Below are 21,101 nucleotides of genomic sequence, written 5' to 3' on the forward strand. Positions count from 1 at the left end.
AAAAAACATAAATAAAAATTAAATAATTAAATTATACTCAAATAAACTGATCTCTCTCTCTTTCTCTTCAACAATGCAATCTATCATACCGTTTTCATTAGATTTCCATTACGATTAGCTAACATTGTACATATATAAAATATCTAAAAGCTCGACACATATACTGCACGTCAGATTTCAAATAAAGTTAATATGAACCAGTGACAGCTAACAAAAAGAATGATAAATGGTTGAAAAACATTAACGTCGGAAATTCCGGGAGGAAAGGAGAAGAATATATTTCTCCTATAAATATACATTTTTCTATTTGCAATCGGTTATTAACTTGTATATTGCACGAGCCTTTTCTATTCTTCTCTCTAATTCGAAATACAAAGTTTTTCGATAGAAAGTTAAACACTCACTTCTAAAAAGAAATTTAAATTTATACCGAGTCTTAGAACAATAACACAGCCACACAAAAAAAAATTTTTGTTCTGATCTGGGGATCTGACCATGTTTACTTTATGTTTTTGGGGTCGCTGAATCCGAATCCGAGGTCTATTTAACCCCATCACATCAAGATTTTGCCATAACCTCAAAAAACCCATAATTTAAGCTATTAAACGCATATAACCCTAAGAATGAAGTTGTAATCTGAAAACCCAAGCTCTTAAACCCCATAACCCCATAACCCTATAACCCACTTAACCAAAAATCTATCAACTCCAATAACCACGTTTGTCAGACATTTAACTTCATATGTACGCGTATCTGTCAGGTCTCCAAAAATGCTCTAATTCTATGCACATTTATTCATGAGTCTCTTTTCGAGCTGTATCGAGTTCTTTTCTCTTCAAAAGACCTATGCAAAGGATTTCTTTTACGCTTCTTGTCTTGACCAAGTGTTTCTCTTTTGAGCATCCAGCAAAAATCTGCAAGCATATTAACGTCCCACCGTCCCTGATAGCGAGTTTCCATAACTTTAATATCTTGGTGAAAACGTTCATCCTGTTCTTCACTGAAGTGTCCCAGGTTATCGGGAAATTCATCAAGATGAGAGTGCAGGAAATGCAGTTTCAAGTTCATCAAGCATCCTAGGTTCTCGTAGTCCTTTATCATCTTGGTGCTTGATGAACTTGAAACTGCATTTCCTGCATTCTCATCTTGATGAATTTCCCGATAACCTGGGACACTTCAGTGAAGAACAGGGTGAACGTTTTCACCAAGATATTAAAGTTATGGAAACTCGCTATCAGGGACGGTGGGACGTTAATATGCTTGCAGATTTTTGCTGGATGCTCAAAAGAGAAACACTTGGTCAAGACAAGAAGCGTAAAAGAAATCCTTTGCATAGGTCTTTTGAAGAGAAAAGAACTTGATACAGCTCGAAAAGAGACTCATGAATGAATGTGCATAGAATTAGAGCATTTTTGGAGACCTGACAGATACGCGTACATATGAAGTTAAATGTCTGACAAACGTGGTTATTGGAGTTGATAGATTTTTGGTTAAGTGGGTTATAGGGTTATGGGGTTATGGGGTTTAAGAGCTTGGGTTTTCAGATTACAACTTCATTCTTAGGGTTATATGCGTTTAATAGCTTAAATTATGGGTTTTTTGAGGTTATGGCAAAATCTTGATGTGATGGGGTTAAATAGACCTCGGATTCGGATTCAGCGACCCCAAAAACATAAAGTAAACATGGTCAGATCCCCAGATCAGAACAAAAATTTTTTTTGTGTGACTGTGTAATTAATCTAAGATAGCGTATATGGAGGTCTACCGTGACAATAAGTGTCTCAATCGTGCGTACTCACTTTTTAAATTGTACACGTAAATCCGTTTTAACACCCTCCACTGTAACGAATGCAACTCCATTTAGTTGTGATTAATCAGGCGCTATTAATCATGATCTATACCCTCTTCCGGTCTTTCTTCTCGATCTTATAAATCATTTTATATTTATGAGGCACAATTCTATGTCATTATTTCCTCCCCGTCTCGGCCAGGAATACTATTTTACTCGCTGCAATGAAATTGATTTTATTTCGACGTTTTCCCGCGGCGAGCGATGGGTAGCACCGATACCCCTCTACGGACTTGACAGAAGAGCGGAAGATGCGAAGTCTCGCGAAGGGGTAGATATCCGTCGAACCTGACCTACCGTAAATTGCGGTCGTTCCACGTATGTCTCGGTAAAGGGTGGGCGGGTGATTCAATTCGAATGGAGAGACGGTGAGTGATGTGTTATATGTAGGACGGATAGTTCCGGTATTTCCTATACCGGAACTATCGTCCCATACCCGGAAGTCGGGGATACGTGAGGTCTGTCTGATCAAGAAATGTCTCGGATGCCTCGTGGTGTCCGCGGCAACGATGTCACGAAGTCGAAAATAGTTTCAGATACCATCGCGATATTTGAAAAATTATTTGGCAAATTATTTTCAAGTCGCTAAACTTTGGAGAAGTTACCGTCGCATCGTCGTGAACTTGATTGCTATAAATCGTGATTATTGTTATGGGTCAGAGGGCAGTTATCAAATCTGAAAGACCATTTCCGAAGAAATCTAAGTAGAAATTTAATAAATAAATTATTACGGAGAGTTTGCTATCTCTGGTATCCAGAGTCCCTAGAGGAATTTCTTCGAAATTATGTGTGGGACGTGAATATCGGCTTCTCGAACACCTACTCGCTTTGAAAACTTGCTGTAATAAACTAGATCGATCAAATAAGCTATTAAATTAAATATTCATTACAATATATTAAGTATACATTTTATAATTAGACAAAATTATATCTCAATGTACGATTATATCTCAATGCACGTTTTTTTATGTTTTTTTTTGTACGTTAAGAAGAAATTTCATCTAATTTGCCACTAACATTCGTCTTGTTAAAATACTTATATTAGCTTCTATAATATTGTTTTCTACACATATTGTTTCTCTTACGACAAAACATTTCGAGAGCAATACAAAAGATAATGGAGGTAACCAAGCAACTAAAAGAAGGAGAAAATGCAAAGAAAAGCCGCATGAGAAAAGATTAGAAGGCTGAAGATATCCAGATCTTTAAGTAACCTGCAGAGAACTCCGTTCTCCTTAACGGTAATAAAAAAAACATTTCAGAAAATTACTTTTTGTTAAGCAGTTAACGGCGGATTGAGGTAAACGTAGAAAAGATTCTGTCCGTTTTATCTGTCAGTTTTAAAAGAGATGTGACTTTCGTAATGTATATCGATTACACTTTCAATTTATATTCTGACAAGTTAGTTCATTTTTAACTAATTGATTGAGCAAATAAAAAAATCTGATTTTATAATCAGATATAGTAAATTATAACTTTTGATGCTGAAACTGTCAGTCAATTTTATTATTTAAATTGAAACCGTGACACGGACGTGACACGATGTTTAATGCGGAACATTTGATAGATTGATGTGTTATCTCTAAACTTCTCGATAGACAAATGCGACGTGTCCCAACATCTCTATAGAAGCAGTAGGCAAATTCGACATGTGAGATTAAATTCGAGCTTACGGAAACGCTTCCATCAAAATTAGTTAGATAATTACTTAGATCGTGGATTACAAGTTAAAACAGTTCTCAATTTCTTCCGTATAATGAGCGCTATTTTGCGAGCTGATCGACATTTGTTTCGACGTAAGTACGCTTAAATAATTTAAGTTCGGATTAGTAGAATAATTTCGTACTAATATATCAAAGATTGCCGATAAAAAGTTTACCGCGCCTCCGTCCGATTTGCAACTTTCAATATATTGGCATCTTAATGACATAACATAATTGAATCGTTATTTACGAAAAGCTAACTAATTAATTAATATATATTACATGCCAATAATACCAGCGACGTGCGATACCAGCCTTCGTTCGAGAAAATGGGAAGACACTGGCGCGGGCGGCAAACTGCTGCCGAGGAAATCCACGAAAACGTTACATTGGATTTCAACGGTTATCTCACACTGCTACGTGAGCGCCGAAGTTTTTAGCGTAGTTTGTTTCAAAATACTGGAAGATATTGAGTTTCTCGACGTCGACGCGGGATCATGCCAGCAGAAGTTTCAGGTGAAGCGCGCGCGTTTTCTCACGCACGGAAGCACCGAAGCTGTAAGCGAAAATCTGAGAAAGACGTATGGTCCTCAAGTTCGTTGACGGTTTTAATTTTCCGCGGAAGGAAAATCGGCAGAGCTAAAGAGAAAATGATTTCAGGCGCGTAGGCGAAATTTGCAAGATGCATATTTTTTTAGCAATAGGTTACGTGTCAAATGTCAATAATTCCGCGTTATTATAATAAATGAGCTGAGAAAGTTACGTAAATTCGTTTGGGAAGTTACGGTCAAGTTGACGTGTTTCTTTCGCCGACAAAATTGCGCGATTACATTTTTAAATTAAATTATTTTTTACGTAATTTCTCTATAATGATAATTATAATTATCATTTTATACGCGTCGCGTTGAAATACGTTTAAAATATTAATATAAATAATTTGCTAATTGCTGAAACTGCGATATAAAGTTGCAATTGCCATCGGGCTGCTCTTATGTATAAACTGGCGATCGTTTAGCATCGTTGATTGCACAAACGAAATGCAACGCGTTGTCGTCGGGAAATATCTGTTGATATCCATTGAAAAACGCCTTTCGATAAACGGATTCCAGAGACAGAAAGGATCGCGTTAAATACCGAGTGTTTATCGCTCGCTCGCGGATAAAATCGTGATTCCTCAAAGTTGTTAACGTCGGCGTTTCGACCGCTTTAAGGTGCGCGCCTGAAAGGGTGAAGCAAAGCGGATAAGCACACGAATTACCGTAAAGTTGTGCGGCATTCCTCTCCCGGCCACATTTCTCTCGCGCACGGTTTCACCAGAAATTGATTCCGGGGCGATCTGTTTGCTAACTTTCACAGGCGGGCTCCTTGCCGATTACTCCCGTTATCTCGTTCGAGCTCGGCCGAGCTTGTCGTTTTTAACGTGCAACAGGGATTTGCATTAATCTCGACGGCCCTCCTCAGCCGTTTCGGGAAAGTGTTTCGCTGAAACTCTTCATTATGGCCAGTCCAATTTGTGTATCGCACGACGCATCCAATTTACGCACCGGACGACGGGGACGTCCAATCGAGGCTTCCGCCCTTTGATCCCACAGGATCGCCCTAACTGATTGTCCCCCCACGGTAGCGATTGTATTTCAGGATTATCTCGACACTCGCCGGCTGGTATCGCAACTAAATATTTTCGGAGCACTCTCGTGTAGATCAAGATTGTTCCGAACGATTAAAACAACGCAATTAACAGCTGGACCCTCGTGGTCGGCGGTACGACGTCGTCGGATAAATGTTTGAAGATAATATCAGTATTTCGAGTGTGACGAATCTTTCATGAGCCTTTAATTAAATCGTGTTCGCGGGTCGCGTTACTCGCTCTCTTCGCAGCTGTCAAATTCTCGGTGGAATTAACAATCGTTTCAGTCCCGGCAAAGTGGCTCGTATTGCACTGGCGATACTGTTTTCGGAAAAGTTAATACGGAGCCGCAATTCCCCGCGCTCAATTTGGCGAGTAAATTAACGGAACGACGCATCGCGTCCCTAGAGCTTGTTTTAAACATGACGCATGTGCTTTCGTCTATATATTACTAACTATATTTATTGCTTTTTTTTTCTTTCTTTCCCTCTTTCTCTCTGTCTCTCGGCCGAGACGGCGAACGTGATGACGCGGGTGATACGGCGCTCGACGTTTTTTTTTTTTTCACAACGAACGTGCGTGATGCTTTCTCGGGGAGTGTTCGCGTATGCTGACGGATGGTCTCTCGGTACCGCTCCTGCTCAGAGCGATGCACCGCGAAGGAGCAACCGCGTCGCGTGGTGGCGGTCCGCGCACTGTTGCCCCGTAATATTCGCCAACCCTTGTCTGCCAGGAGGAGTTTTAGCGGCGGTATCGGCTAACGCGCAGCCGCCCGTACTTCCTACGCTCTCGAGCACACAAGAGGAAGCCCGCTCCTCCCCTCCCCCCCTTTCAGATCTCGGCTTCCAGCAAGGGCGCGAGATTCTCACGTAGATCCTAGATCCCCTTTTCAATCTCCCTCACGAAGCGCGTGGTCCCCGACGTCGGACATTATGACACTCGAACATTCGGTAACACATATGCGTCACTCGACGCTCTTCACGCGAGAAAGTTTCTTTCAGTAGACCGCGAATAAATTTTTTTCCCCACCGTCTGTCATATCTTCGGAGAGCCGGCAGCTGGACATCATATTCCGGGGCGAGTTTGTATATTCTGGGAAGAGAGGATGAATTATTAATTGACGTGATTAATTCTGGGCTATAGGATTTTGAACCGTAATATAGTGACGTTAATAATTTATAGAGTTACATATAATAATAATTACTCTCCACGTTTAGATATCACCGTTCAAAATTACAGGGCTGCATAAAATAATGATTGTTACCTTCATTAGAAGAATTCCAATTTGTCACGCGTTTGTACGCTTTTATAATCATTAGAAACTATTAAAACTTGAACCCTCTTCACCATTTTCTCCTTAATTAATGAGCCAATTTCTTAATCAATGTCCAGGAGCGAATAAAGTGAACAGAGCTGTATCAGGGATGTACAGAACATCGTTTGCAATTCGGTGAAAGCTTTCTCGATATTTTCGCGTTCAAAGGATGACTCCCTAAATGTCCCGATGGAACTCCTCAATTACCACGGCCGCCTTGAAAGCTTTCCTTCTTAATCTCACGGCGATTAAGTTCTCGGCACGGTTATTCGCGTAATGAGAAGTGACCCACCCTCGCGAAAGTTCCGGATGGCAGGTCGGGACGGTTTAGGTCTGTAGGTCGCGCCGTGGACGAAGATCCCATCGGGAAAGTAATAAACCTTATTACTCCTCGACTACCTTCAAATTGTTCGTGACAATAAAGTATGTTGATCGACGCTTTATGTACGCACACGACAGTTTTCACGACAGTTTATATACGCATCCATATCGCAGTTTGAGTTCGCATAAACCCCGTTCGGAGTTTGAAGGACGATAAGAGCGCGCCAGGGTCTCGTTGCACAAGTTTCCCTGCAAGTTTCGCTCACTTTATTTTGCCAATAATTTACTCTCTCGCAGCGAGAATAAAGGAGTCGCGCCCCCCCCCCTTCCTCCTTCCCACGACGGAGATGCATTCGTCTAATCTCTCAGAAATGAGCCGTGGGAGCTGGATTGTTCTCTTCCCACTTTATTCGCAGTCATACTTTCCGCTAAGTGAAGTTTTGAATTGACCCAGGACGACACAAACAACGGACTTTCCGTCGATTGTTCTTAAAGAGAGTTGTGCTGCAATCAGCGAGGATGCAGTTCCTCTTGTTTAATGAGTAAACGAAACCGACGTGCCAAAATGTTGTAAGGCATTTTAACCTTTCGGATGACCTTTCGGATTCGGACGTGTTATACCTCTCTATGGCGACTCAATTAATATCCTGAGAGAAATAGTAATTTTTGTGTGTACAAATCATTATAGTTTTACATTTCGGAGGATTCTGAAGTAAGATGTAGACCGTGAGAAACAGAACAGAGGTAAGATTTATTTTTTCTAGAAAATAAAAACAAGCTAATAATATTATGCTGAAACAACTGTAATCCAACGTTTACGCGACAATTCCCCGCGACCCAGCGTTTAAATTGAAATTTAATGTATACAAAGTTCGCGTTTGGTTTAGAATGCAAAATGTAATTGTGTACGCAAATTAAGACGAACCTCGAGCGTGAATTTAATCGAATTAATAATTTACTTTACAAAAAACACAATTATCACGTCATTCTTAAAGAAACCAATGTTTCCATCAGCGGCATTATGGCACGCGTTACGGCATGGCATACTATCAACAAAATCGCACTTAATTCCTATTAATAAGATTATAAATTGCAATTTAGCGTCCATCTTTCGCTCAACATAATGCACTGCGTGATTCGGACGACAGTGAGAAAGCGTGTGGCTTTATAGTGGCCGTCCGCGTATAGAACTCCGTCTTTGTTGCCCGCGATATTGGCTTTCCTCGAATGAAATGTGCAGTTCCCGAAATGGACTAGGTGATTCAAAAAGGACCGGAAAATAAAATTCTCAAGACGAACGTCACGAAAAGAGCAGCGCAACGCGTAAAGTACTCGCGAGATCTCTTCCATTTAAGAAATTAATTATCGAATCGATTTGATCGCGGCGAAGATCTTCATGGTCTTTTTCAGATAAACGCCGTTAGATTCTTATCCGCGACGATTAAATAGCGCATTTAAGTCACGCGCCACGTTAAGTATATACGTATATTGTTTTCGGATCTCTTAGGATTTCTTTAGCTAACTAATAGTATCGATTCTGCCCCCACATTTACCAGTCCACCTTCGATCACGGGCGGTATACTCAGCGGAGAGTGTAAGGGCACGTAAATGTGCCGTCCGGCTCCCTTAATTGGATTCGCCGGTGTTTCTAAATCTTACGAGGCAGCGGCTAAAATATGTCAAGTGCAATTATATGAGGTCCCTCATTCCCCGGAGTCCTCTCTTCGCGTCCTTGGACGCGCTGCCTCCCGCGCCGTCCCGGGCCGAGAGAGGAAGATCGATCGAGTTTAACGTTTCTGTTTTGCTTCCGACTGACCATATAAAGCGATTACGTTGGCCCCTTCCAGGAGAGGGCAGGGCAAAGATTACGGGAGACGGCCGGTTCATCGGATAATACCCTTTGTGTTTCTGAACTTGCAGGAGTTCAATTTGCTGGGTACGCTTCCGGGCGGCCATACAGATAGCCCGCACGTGTGTCCCGATCCTTATATAACGAACTGACGATGGAACCGATTATTCATAACACCGCCGGATGACACAAAATAGGTCGAATTATTCAGCAGTCGCACCCAGCGGGTTGGAAATACCCCGAATGTAAATCGTTTCCCCGCTGGAATTTTATCTGTAGATTAAGCACGCACGCATTCGCATCAGCTTTAATATATCTGCGGAGATGCATCAATCAATTTAACGCAATGTATGTGAAAATGTTATTATTACCGAGAAATTTGACGTAAATCGCATCTCTTAAGAGATGTAAAAACGAAAGAAAACTTTACTATATATTTGCTATTTAAGTATCTGGGCAGACTGTACATGCATCTACGTGTAGATTCGTTTTAAATTTAAAATCTTCTTTCGAGGGTTAAAAGCTGCTTCGATAGAGTGAAAAATATCGATACAATATATAGTTGGCAGAATAATAGTAAGATGCAATATAACAGTAGCCCCGTTGAAATTAATTCACTGTGTCCAGTTTCAAGTTAACCCGGACTACCTGATTGCATCGAATCTCAATGGCGAAACAGCGAAATTCCCCGGACGGTATATATCATTCGGTGAGTTTGCGCTAGATGCCAAGAATATCATTTCCCGCTATGCTCGGAAACACCTAATGCCTTCGTCGATCGTTTATCGCCTCGTTGTGGGCGCGATAAGACGGTGGACGATCTGCGCGCGGTACATGCAAATGCGCCCATTGAATGAATTGATTACGTAACTGGAGATACACAGTTAGATACATTTGGTATCAGTTCTCGGCGGCTATTAAAACTTATTACACGTCTGATATTTGTATTTGACGATATTTGGAAGCGTAGATAATACTCTAATAAAAGCCGAAAAAGAAGAATAGTGAAATTTAATGAAATTTAATCAAGTTTCCAATTTAACAATTAAATCGTAAGTGATATCTATACGTAGAGATTTTTATATTCTTCCATCGGCTTTTGAACAGAAATATTTCTGAAAGAGAATCCAAAGAAAACCTCGCAAGACGTATTTTTGAATTAGGTATCCTATTGTTGGATGCGGAAGTGAAGGATTCGCCGCGCCGGTTCTTTCTTCTTATATTTTATATTCTCACACAATTGTAAATTCAATGTGAATAAAGCGTCCTTCTTCAGCGTATTGCGAGATTTCAAGGTACAGAAATGTATGCTTTATATCACAGTTTAAAAATCGACATCCGAGGAATAAATCATCTTTGCTTTATTCGTCAATTTTTACTACTTGAATTCTGAATAAAAATCACGGGCCTGTCAAAACTCTGGGAACAATTCTCACAAAAAGCTCTTATGAGCTAATCGGTTTTTATTATAGTTATCGTTTCATCTGTACTTAATTTAAATTTTCCATCGACGTCCATATTCAAACAATATATTTACTCGTCGCGGCACAGACGAAAATGCAAAAATCGCTACCCTTTGTAAAAAAGAGTATTACGTCTCTTTGGTATAATAGCAATTTGGGTACGAGGTAATCCCATGAGAAATTTTAAACAAGATTACATGATGACAAACTCCCGAAAGTGCTCTTCATTTTTATAAAAATTAATTAAATTGTATACAACACATCCTGCTATATTTCATTGTCTCAATTATCCTGATTATAAATACTGGAGTTTTATATTAAACGTTTATTATTGAAGAACGTGACTCATCACTTTAATGGATGGTAGCTCCGATGTTGGCGATAAAAAACACGAAAGGACAAACTAGCGTTGAAACAAAATGAGAGCCACAAGCGTAGATATGAATTAAAACAAAATTCTGAAAATAAACAATTACCAACTAACATAATTTAAAGAATTGTCAATCTTTTGTTGAAAATTGAAAATTACTCTTTTCTGCACCAAAATTCAATTAAACGTCGCATTTTCCAGAACCTCTTACGCTTAAACATCTGCAGTAGCTAGCAACTACGTTTTAAAAGTCAACTGTTATATATATTTACCTGAAATTAGTTGAAGAGTTTTTGTTATTTATTTGCTCATCTCTTTTCCCCTGCGGACACATGAACAATTTGTCAAGAACTTCTTTTTTCTGTTTTAACTAAAAATTGTTTATGTTTCGATTTTTTATTGAAGAAACGCGTTATATATTTGATGTATTCAGTACAACGTATATTTAACCTTTAACATTACATATATTCATAAATATTACATACATATTCATAAATATATAGTGAATTTTAAATTTTAATGGAATAAAACCGAAAACTAATCTAAACAGAGGCTAAATGTGGAAACCGCACACGCGCGAGGTTATTAAATTATCAATTTTGTGCAAATTGAATACAGTTCCTGCATAAACTGAAAAATAGATCGCGTTTGCTAAATGTCATTACGAGAAGAGGGACGGACGCGACGCGCACTCAATTATATTTTTTTCCGGCGGAAACTCCGGTTTTCCCGATGAGGCAATTTGTTCTTATTTGTAGCCTAGGTCACGGCGAAATAACGTTCGGAAGAGCGGAGGCAACCAGAAGCCGCGTCAACGTTCGAGAGTTCGGCTGAGATAAAGTCAACATCCTTCTTAAGATATTCAATTTTTCGCGAATGTAGCGTCCCATCGGCAAAACGATATCAAAATCAAAGGAAAGATATATTTTATCGAGAATCATTAATCTTTTTCGTTCTTCTTGCATTGCGGAAGTTCGATCGGGCTATGATACGTCAGCATGAGATAGAAAAAAGGGAAATGTTAGATTCGTATTTTTATATTCGTTGCTTCGTTACTCTATCTCGCCTTAAGAGCGTATCAGGTCAAAATGGAGATTTATAATTAGTGACGCAGATGGTCTCTAATAGCCACATTTGCTTAGAGAACAGCTGAGTCTGCTCAACTGAGAAGCCAAACGATTATTCCTGCAAAACTTCGCTTGAGATCCAGAATATCGATGAAAAGCGATTAGTCAAAATTCATCTGTCTCAAGAGCAATGTGAATACAAGAAGAAAAAGTTTTCATCGAAATATATATATATATAGTTTGATATAAAAACATATAAAAAATATAAAAGAGCAAAGCGAAATAAGAAGATGGGAAAGAATAGATTGTGATTGCTTTCAATACTTATTGAAAAGCTTTAAAGTAAAATAGATTGAGCTAGTAAATGTAACTAAGCGTAAGTTGATGTAGAAAATCTCCTTAAGAGTATCGATGTACAATAATCTGTGTTACATCTCGTAATATTTAAAATTAATATTTAATGTTCCTCACGATTATAGATAAATGTGACGAATATGCCACAATTATTAAATTGATTCTCAAGATCCATTTATTAAATCGTGTTTTCCAAACTAATTTCAGCTGAGTTTCTTTTAGTGATGCAGTAAGAGTATCTTATAAATTTGACTTATATACGTGCTTCCTTCATTTTATCTTCTACTTACTACAAGTGAAAAAATATTATTAAGCGAGCGAAATGGGGTTTCTCTCGAATCAATTGAATCAATTTAAAAAGTTGAGTATATTTTACTGCTAAGTAGACGCATAGTATTATGGCGGCCGCTAGCATAAAAGAATGCAAAAACAATTTTCATCTAAAAGCAATCGAAAAATAAACGCAGACGCGCGCGTGCCTGTTTGCAGGATTTCAAGTGATTGCAAACAGTTCCTTTCAAAAGCACCGCTGGCTGGGCGGGCTGCGAAACGCCACGAAAGTAACGAATGGAATGGTCTGAGTTTTCAATACGTAGGAAGTCGGGGAAACCATTTACGTGGCAACCAATATTCCGCGTAAACACGTGTTGCTCTCCTCCTACTTTAGAAATACATGTGGCTTTCCATCGAGCGTGGCTATAGCGATTGAAGCGTCCAATCTTCGTCACTCAAATGACGACTTTTTACCGGCGCAGTTACGCCATGCGGAAATTGTGTTGGATATCATGTATAATATTTAACATCGCCTTAACAATGTACTTTCGCGTGTGCCGTTAGCGAAAGCAGTTTGCCATTTTTCAAGTAACGCGATGTTATATAATTTAGTATATAAATACGTGTATTTTGTACAAAAGTCTGGTATATAATCGGACGTTGAATAAGGCGGGGCACACATCCTTATTTTCCTGTTTCTGGCTCGGAATGCGAAAGATTGTGATTTTTTTACTATTTCCAATTTTATTGGAACGTTCCGCGCCAAGGAATTTAACGAAACGAACGTATGATCCTTCGTGACTGCACTGTTGGAAAATTTGTGTTAAATATAACATAAATCGCATGTCCCAAACGGTCCACTCAAATGTTTGTGTTAATTTAACATAATATGGATGTGTTAAATAGTAACACCGATACTATGTTAAAATATTTCAACAGAAAAGAAATGTAATTCTGATCGTAATTTGAGGTTAATTATGTGTACAATTAACATAAGTTTTATGTTGAAGTTAAGATTGTAAGATAAAATCAACACTCTTTTTCTGTAAATTTTTATTCCCACTTCTGTTATAGAGTAAAATCAACACTCTTTTTTTGTAAATTTTAACACATTTAATAAATACGTTCAAATTGTGTTACTTTAACATATTCTTTAAATTATTTTAATAATTTTACATTTTAAATTTGTTAAGTTCAATTAACATAGCAGGCATATGTTAAATCTACACATGTATGTGTTGATTATTTTACACAAAAATTTTAACAAGGACTTTTTTTAACAAACCTACACAAAATTTTCCAACAGTGTGCAAATAATTCGATCCCGCATCCGGGACTATAGATGTGCCGTGATTTCGCGCGGTCTCGTCTCTCAGTGGGGCGCACACCCCGTATTCTCCATCAAACTCCAGCTTAGCCCATTTTAGGAGACGATGTCTTCCGAGCGGAGTACAATTTCCCGCGCCTCACGGCGCCGCGCCGTCCTTCTCTCTCTACTTCCTCCGTTCCTCTCCTTTTCTCCTTTCCCTGCTGTGCTTCCTTCTCCTTTTCTTTGTACCATTAATTAACCGAAACTTCGCAACGAACTGTCAAAGACCCGGATACAAGATCGTATAGAGCAGCGTTACCCATCTCTTCGCCCATCTCTCTTGGAAAGATTCACCAGCGCGCACCAAGCGTGCGGTGAAAATGACACCGTCGCACGTTTCGAGTGACGAAGTGATGAAAATGCCTGAAAGCACGAAGGGGAAATGGGCTCGCTTGACTTCCATTTGCTGGTAAGTGACGAACAATGAGGCGAAAGAGCCGTGGAAAGACATACGGACATACGAACGGGCGAGTCGTTGGAAGTAACTCACACAATCGTGTGCGGCTTCGTATCAGCAACTGCGCCACGTGTATATTGCGTTGTCATGTAACGTGATTTTTATATTCGCAGCGGGTTTTTCTCGGAGGTTTTTGACATATAAATGAGCCGAGTGTGATGCTCAGACATTCCGGAAGCGGAGTAGATGGATTTTGAAATAAAAATGATTATTTGAAACATTTCAACTACAATTTTAAACAGTCCTACATATTTAAAAAATTTGATTTGTTAACACACATTAAATAATAATTTTTATCTGTTTTTTTTTTCTGAAACGTGACACTAAGGCGAATAATGGTTTTCCGATCTTCGAGAAAAAGTTATTGCGGCGCAATCTTCCGTATTAATAATTCATATCATATCTTCGCAAGTGAATATATATGCAGTGGGAATCGCGTCGGCGGTATTTTGTATTTGCCGATCGCGCATACTATAATGCGCGAGGCGACATTCGAACGCGAAATATTGAAATAGCATTGTTGCCGCAACAATACTCTTCCGGGAGCGACATCACGGATGCTGATAACCACGACCATCTGCGAAGTTCGTATTTATTCATGGCCAACGAGCGTGAGAGAGAGAGAGACAGAGAGAGAGAGAGAGAGAGAGAGAGAGAGAGAGAGAGAGAGAGAGAGAGAGAGAGAGAGAGAGAGAGAGAGAGAGAGAGAGAGAGAGAGAGAGAGAGACGTCGCGGAGTCTGCAAGATATTCGTGCTGGAATGTCTTAAAGCGGTAGCGGATTTTCTTCCCCACGTTCTATCGTCGAAAATTAGCTGTACTGAAGCTTAATCCATTCTCTATTATCATAATTAACGTCGTGTACTATACACTATACATAATCAAAATGTGGTGCGTAAAGTTACGACGCTATCAAGAACGTTGCGAGGAGAATGCAAGAAGCGTATTTGTTTTGACAATATATTTCACAAAATGGTTCTTAGCTCGCGACATTTTAATTATAAATTATTGCTTATATTATCTCGTAAAATTATATTATTATATACCTTTATTCTAAATCTAAACATTTCTGTATGAAAAGTGTGTGTTTAATTGACACTTGTAACTTTCTTTTGGAGATTCCTCTGATTATTAAGATTTATGTAAAGAATCTTTGTAGAAGATTCTTTGTAAAATGATAATAAAATGATATAATTGAAATAAGTTTTGCTAATTAAACTTTCTTGGTAAGTTAATTAAAAGATTAAATTCAAGACAAAACAACTTTCGTCGTTTCATTAATTCAGAAAAGTATTTAAAAAATCACAACTAAACGAAAATATTTTACTGCGGAAACGTTTCATCTCTTTTGCTATATTATATAGACTATTTTAAGATATCCTATTTTATTTCCTTGCATCTCGAAAAATTAATCAAAACAACGATTAATGAGTAACTAATAGTTTTAATTCTAATCTATTCATTAACGAGAGTGTTTCAGTATATCCTCTCACTTCCGCTGCGAAACGTTTTACATTTCAAATGGAAATGCCGCAACAGTTCTCGGAACGCGGTTTAGCACTGTGACTTCTCAATAGCGCGAGATACAGGCGCGGTGTGTTACCTAAAGTTGCTTACGAACTGTGATTAAATACAAACAAGAGATAGAGGAACACTCCGCGGAATCAACGTGCATACTCGACATACGATAACTATAACGTCAGAACGAAAGTTCGCGAAGAGTTTTCGAATCATGCGCCGCTCAAAGATCGACGTATTGGAATTTCTTGAATGCGACCGCCTGACCCAGTGACTTCGAAACTTGAAGAATCTAGGCGAGAGAAGATGTAGATGAAGACGAAAATGTTGGAAGAGGCCGAGAGACTCGAGGCTGCTAGAGAGGAGGAACATCATAAAGGAGAGAAGAGAGAAGCCTCGAAAGAACGAACACTCGACGTTTTGGCTGACGTGGGTTTTACGTGCCGGTATAATAGCTCTTGGCTTCGCCGAGATGGTATCCGAAGCTCGAAACGACCTATACCGGCCACTGCGCGACGGCGACACAATCGTTAAGTCTACTCAGCAAGTTTTGTCGCTTCAGTCGGATGTTCGTGCATTTGCAATTTACATGGAAGTTTGCGATTGTAAAGTATAGACTGTGCATTAGGGTGGCAATATTTTTGGGTCAAAAATTTGATTTTAAGTCTCACCCCTTAAATTCGTTCTACGAACTCTCAAATGAAGACCCTTGAAGAGCAGGCGCTGTAAATTAATATTTAGAGGTCGCTCAAAGCCTCTAAACATTAAATTTTTTTCGAAAAAGTGGTAAAAAACTGCATTTTTCACTCATTTTCACTGCTAAATCTCTTTTAGTTACCTTATTAAAGTACCTGGCCATCAAGTTTGAGGTACAACACATGAAACAAAAATGTATTTTTAGTAGCCGACTGTACATACAAAATTCATTAAAATAATCACCTATAGCGTAAACTATATGAAATCTGATAAATGCGATGCACGAAAACTTCCTGCGGGAAACGTAGACTTAATTTAAATAATATATTGATAATATAATTTATTTTCCAAAATAATAAAAAGATTCAATGTAGAAAATTACATTAAATGCACTATTTAATAAAATAGCAATATTTTTTGAGCTACAGCATATAACTTTAGAGAGGCTTTAGTTTGAAGATGATAGAATGTTTTTCTAAAGTGGCGTTTGATATATTTACTTACAAAACAAGATTATAAGCCGCGGATGGTTAAAAAATGGTTAAATTCATTAAATTATTTTATATTTGCTATAGACGATCTTATGCCAAAGATTGCATTAATTACTTATATTTACATTTTTGTTTCATGTGTTGTACCTCAAACTTGATGGCCAGGTACTTTAATAAGATAACTAAAATAGATTTAGCAGTGAAAATGAGTGAAAAATGCAGTTTTTTGCCACTTTTTCGAAAAAAATTTAATGTTTAGAGGCTTTGAGCGACCTCTAAATATTAAGTTACAGCGCCTGCTCTTCAAGGGTCTTCATTTGAGAGTTCGTAGAACGAATTTAAGGGGTGAGACTTAAAATCAAATTTTTGACCCAAAAATATTGCCACCCTACTGTGTATAGAGACACACAAAACTGCCAATTAAATAATTCCTCCATTTTAGGAAGAGATTTAATTTAGCGCTTTCAAGTGCATTTTAGTTAATATCTCGTACACGGAATGTTATCGCTCGCGACAAACGCGTCCGTTATAAAGTAAAGAAGTTTGATGAAACAGCCATTATATACGTGTGTACGCAACATCGCCGTCGTTTCGCCACCCTCCGGCGAGCAAGGTGACTTTTTACGGCCAGAGAGTCTGTATTAATTCGAATATCAAGTGCCCAATACCCTTGTTTGCACTGTTTCATCGTCGACGTGACACCCCTCTTAAATCGACGGATACCTCGAGCGATTTTGTTTGCACCGTAGAAATACGTCATATAACGAATTACAATCGTTTGAGTGTCGAATATCCTCGGAATTGCGCCATTATTAACGTCAACAGGTCTGGTTTCGCGCAATACGGAAGTAAACGCAAATCTCTGCAGTGTATTTACATAGCGCTCGATCACCTGCCGCGTTTGCACGTGAACGTTAATTACCGCCGACTGATCAGTGTGCTAATGGTCACTACGTGTACGACACCCACACTAAATATATCCATCGCGTCAATAAATTAACTGTCGTGTTGCTACGATTGGATTTCCCGTTATATATTTCATCCGGATAATCGAAATTGCATGTGCTTTGTAAAAGGAAAGAGAATTATTTATCTTGTACGCTTATATACATGCATTGTACATCCATAATATTTCGACTTTTTGTGACATAACTGCGAAACGTAAATCTCTCTCTCTCTCTCTCTCTCTCTCTCTCTCTCTCTCTCTCTCTCTCTCTCTCTCTCTCTCTCTCTCTCTCTCTCTCTCTCTCTCTCTCTCTCTCTCTCTCTCTCTCTCTCTCTCTCTCTCTCTCTCTCTCTCTCTCTCTCTCTCTCTCTCTCTCTCTCTCTCTCTCTCCTCCTTTCTCTTCTCTCCTCTATAAACTCCAAAACTTCGCCGTCTCATCAAAAGAGAATAATACGACGGATGTTATCGGCGGCATTGCGCCGCAGAATCGAACACATCAAATATTTTATAAGATTCCCATTTCCTTCGCTCGAGTACTATTTTATGTTTGATGGGGATAATGGCTTTATAAGATTTAAGAGCGTTTAATCAGCAAATACGCGCACGCGAATAAACCTCAAGCCAATTCTGAAGAGTCAGATTTGTATTTTTCTACGTGCCGGCAATCTAATCATCGGAATTTTCTCCTTCCTACCTTTATTCTTCTCCTACGACGTTTCGTCGCTCTTTCTGAACCTCGAGCCCTTGCTCGAGCCGATATCCAATTGAGTCTCTTCGGCGTTCGTTTGGTATCTTCTTCGTAATGAGATTCTTGCTCCGCATGCGAAACGTAGACACCAACCACGTAGCCAGACGTATAAACGATATTTCTCTTTCATGAGTGAGTGAGTGAGACAGACAGAGAGAGAGAGAGAGAGAAGAGAGAGAGAGAGAGAGAGAGAGAGAGAGAGACTCCAGGGAGGAAATTTCATCTGTCTAATCCGCAAAATATCTGCCTTTTGAAGAGACTCGACACTCTCTCGTATATCAATTTTATGAAAAATCATGAATACATTTGTATAAAATTACATTTAAATAGATTTCTAAAGATCCTTAAATTAATTTCGCTCCTAGTTTTTCCACCAACACGCGTTTAATACACACGAGACACTCTCGGCCGTATTGTTGAACCGAAAAGCTATTTGTTATCACGTCAAACGACGAGATTTTCGGATTAAGCGTGAGTTACGTGCGGATAAAGGATGTTTTTCTTTCATGAGCGAAGGAAAAATATCCCTCCTTCCTCGATATTAGAGCGTGGGCGCCGAAGTCTCGGACAGCAGAAGTTTTCGGGTTTACGGGAAGAGCGATGCGAAACACATTGTGCTGTGTATATCGGTAAATAGGCGTTTACATGTTACACACTTGGTGCCCCGTGTCGTCGTGTCCTCGTACTTCTGGATTATTTACGAGGCGGATGAGACCTGACTCTCGTAACATTCTGCAGACTCGGATTGCGTGGGACCCTCCATTATTCAACAGGATGGCGTGTTTTAAAATATCGGAACTCTCTTCGTTGATGGATTACTTAATTCACAGCTTTCAAAGAACATTCATCAGCAGGACATGACGTAGGAATTTCCTTCTGGTTCTATCGACCTGTGTTTAAACGAAGCATAATCGCCTCTCAGAGATCATTTTCTCATCGTTGGTTTCGCTCGTTTCGCTTAGTGAAAAGAAATCAGAAGATATTAAAAGTGATTAACAAGATTGTGATTGTATTTTGTATTACTGTCGCATCAAGCTGTTAGTAACTTAATAACAGTGATCCGTGCTTAATAAAGAAAGTATTGTTTTTGCAAAATTGTCCATTCGGATTGCATGCTGCAGTAGTAATTGAGAATAATTACAAAATTTTTATTTGCTTCAATAAGCGAATAAATAACTGTGTTGCACTTTATTAATAATATCGCGAATATTCTGGTATTACATATACCTTTCATATTACGCTTGTATGGCCAGTCAATTGGGATCTCGTGCCGCTTTTCGAATTTTCCACGAAGTGAGTGCAGCCGACAGTGACATAACGTGATTATTATACAAAGGCGATACGCTATTGGGAGTAAAATAAAATTGATATTTCCGCTATATTGAGTTTCCCAGATTTGGCGAGTCGATCATCGAGCTTCCTCCGCTTCTTTATTTGACTGTAATTAGTGCGATATCTTTTAACGCAAAGTATTTCTCGTCTTTCTTAATTAATTATACAATTTTTATTAATCGGAATTGGTCTGAGCTCCATGAGAAATGGGCAGATTATCGTTCAAATGTTGTGCCTCCATCTCTCATTGTTTCCAGACATCGCGTTTCCACTCTTTCCAAGATTCCCCAGTAGTAACAGCCGTCGCGGTCAGACGAAGGTAGTAGTTACCTACGTCCGATCAGACAGTTATCCAATTCGCCATTCCTCGCTAAAGCAAAGGCATGATATATGGTTTTTTTAATATCTTTATTTTTCATACGGTACATTACATAATTAAATTGTAAGACACGAGTCTTTTCATACAAAACAAATTATTTTCCCATCTTTCTTCCTTTTATCTTCTTTTAGTACTTATCATTCTGATAATAGGCTGTCGAATTGTTGGAATTACGAGCATATTTGGAGGAATTTTAAAGGTAAACAAAAAAAAAAGTAGATAAAAGCACAAGTAAGCGATGATATTTATTTTTATATGTCACGTTATAACGATTTTATATAATGTGCAATGTTTTATTCAATTCGTGTCGAGAGAGATGCTAAGCGTTTAAAATAAACTGGATTACCCCATTCTTAAAATAAGCATATTGACTACATATAAGCGCATTGAGCTATATGTGTATTCGTGATAAGCATCATCCCACACAGGGCCACCGCTATGACGTACACGTAACGCCCTTGGGTAAAAATTCAATTTAATAATCTCCAAAAAAGGGATTAACATTTTTAAAGCTAAACGAGATACATTGGATATTTTAAGATTGAAAAACGAAGGGTCGCGTTTATAAACGACAAACTGCGATACTGCGACGTTTGTCCGAAGTCCTTGAATCCGCGGCGCAGAATGAAGTACGTCGTAAAATGTAAGCGCAGCTTCTCGTAGCCGTCTTAAGATCGGATACATTTTCGCTACGATCCGACGAAGTTTTCTCTGCCCTTCGGCCTTACTTCCCTCGTCTTCGCTACTTTCGCGTGTCAAGGCTCTCTCATATCCTGTTCTCCACCCCGTTTCCCTTGTCCGTCATCTCTCGATCTTTCCCTACCCTCCTCGCGCGTCTCGCGCGTCTCACCGCGATGCAGCCACCGCGCAGCAACAGCATCAGGGGTAGTGCGTATCCCACGTTTTGCGCGACCGACTTAACCACCGGAGTACGCGCAGGCGTTACGCCGTCGTCGCCGGGCGAGAGAAACGGGGA

The 21,101-nt window shown here is 39.1% G+C and overlaps 1 protein-coding gene across 5 annotated transcripts in view; it reads right to left on the reverse strand.

Annotated features, from left to right (window-relative positions):
* The window catches only part of Gaba-b-r3 (gamma-aminobutyric acid type B receptor subunit 3), a 68,532-nt gene extending 62,804 nt beyond the window's left edge, over positions 1-5,728 (reverse strand). For 3 of the 5 annotated variants that reach the window (XM_071706983.1, XM_071706982.1, XM_071706986.1), the window contains exons 1-2: positions 5,636-5,725; positions 1,800-2,008 (exon numbers count right to left, since the gene is read on the reverse strand). In XM_071706983.1, coding sequence (XP_071563084.1) covers positions 1,800-1,860 — 61 coding nt within the window. In that variant the 5' untranslated portion in view covers positions 1,861-2,008; positions 5,636-5,725. Of the gene's footprint in view, positions 1-1,799; positions 2,009-4,810 lie in introns of all 5 variants that reach the window. The other 2 variants (XM_071706984.1, XM_071706985.1) reach the window with 2 other exon arrangements.
* Between the last annotated feature and the right edge of the window lie 15,373 nt (positions 5,729-21,101).

This window comes from Temnothorax nylanderi, unplaced genomic scaffold (assembly GCF_030848795.1).
Source record: "Temnothorax nylanderi isolate EJ_2023f unplaced genomic scaffold, tnyl_v1.0 TNYL_tig0055_pilon, whole genome shotgun sequence".
Taxonomy (NCBI): domain Eukaryota; kingdom Metazoa; phylum Arthropoda; class Insecta; order Hymenoptera; family Formicidae; genus Temnothorax; species Temnothorax nylanderi.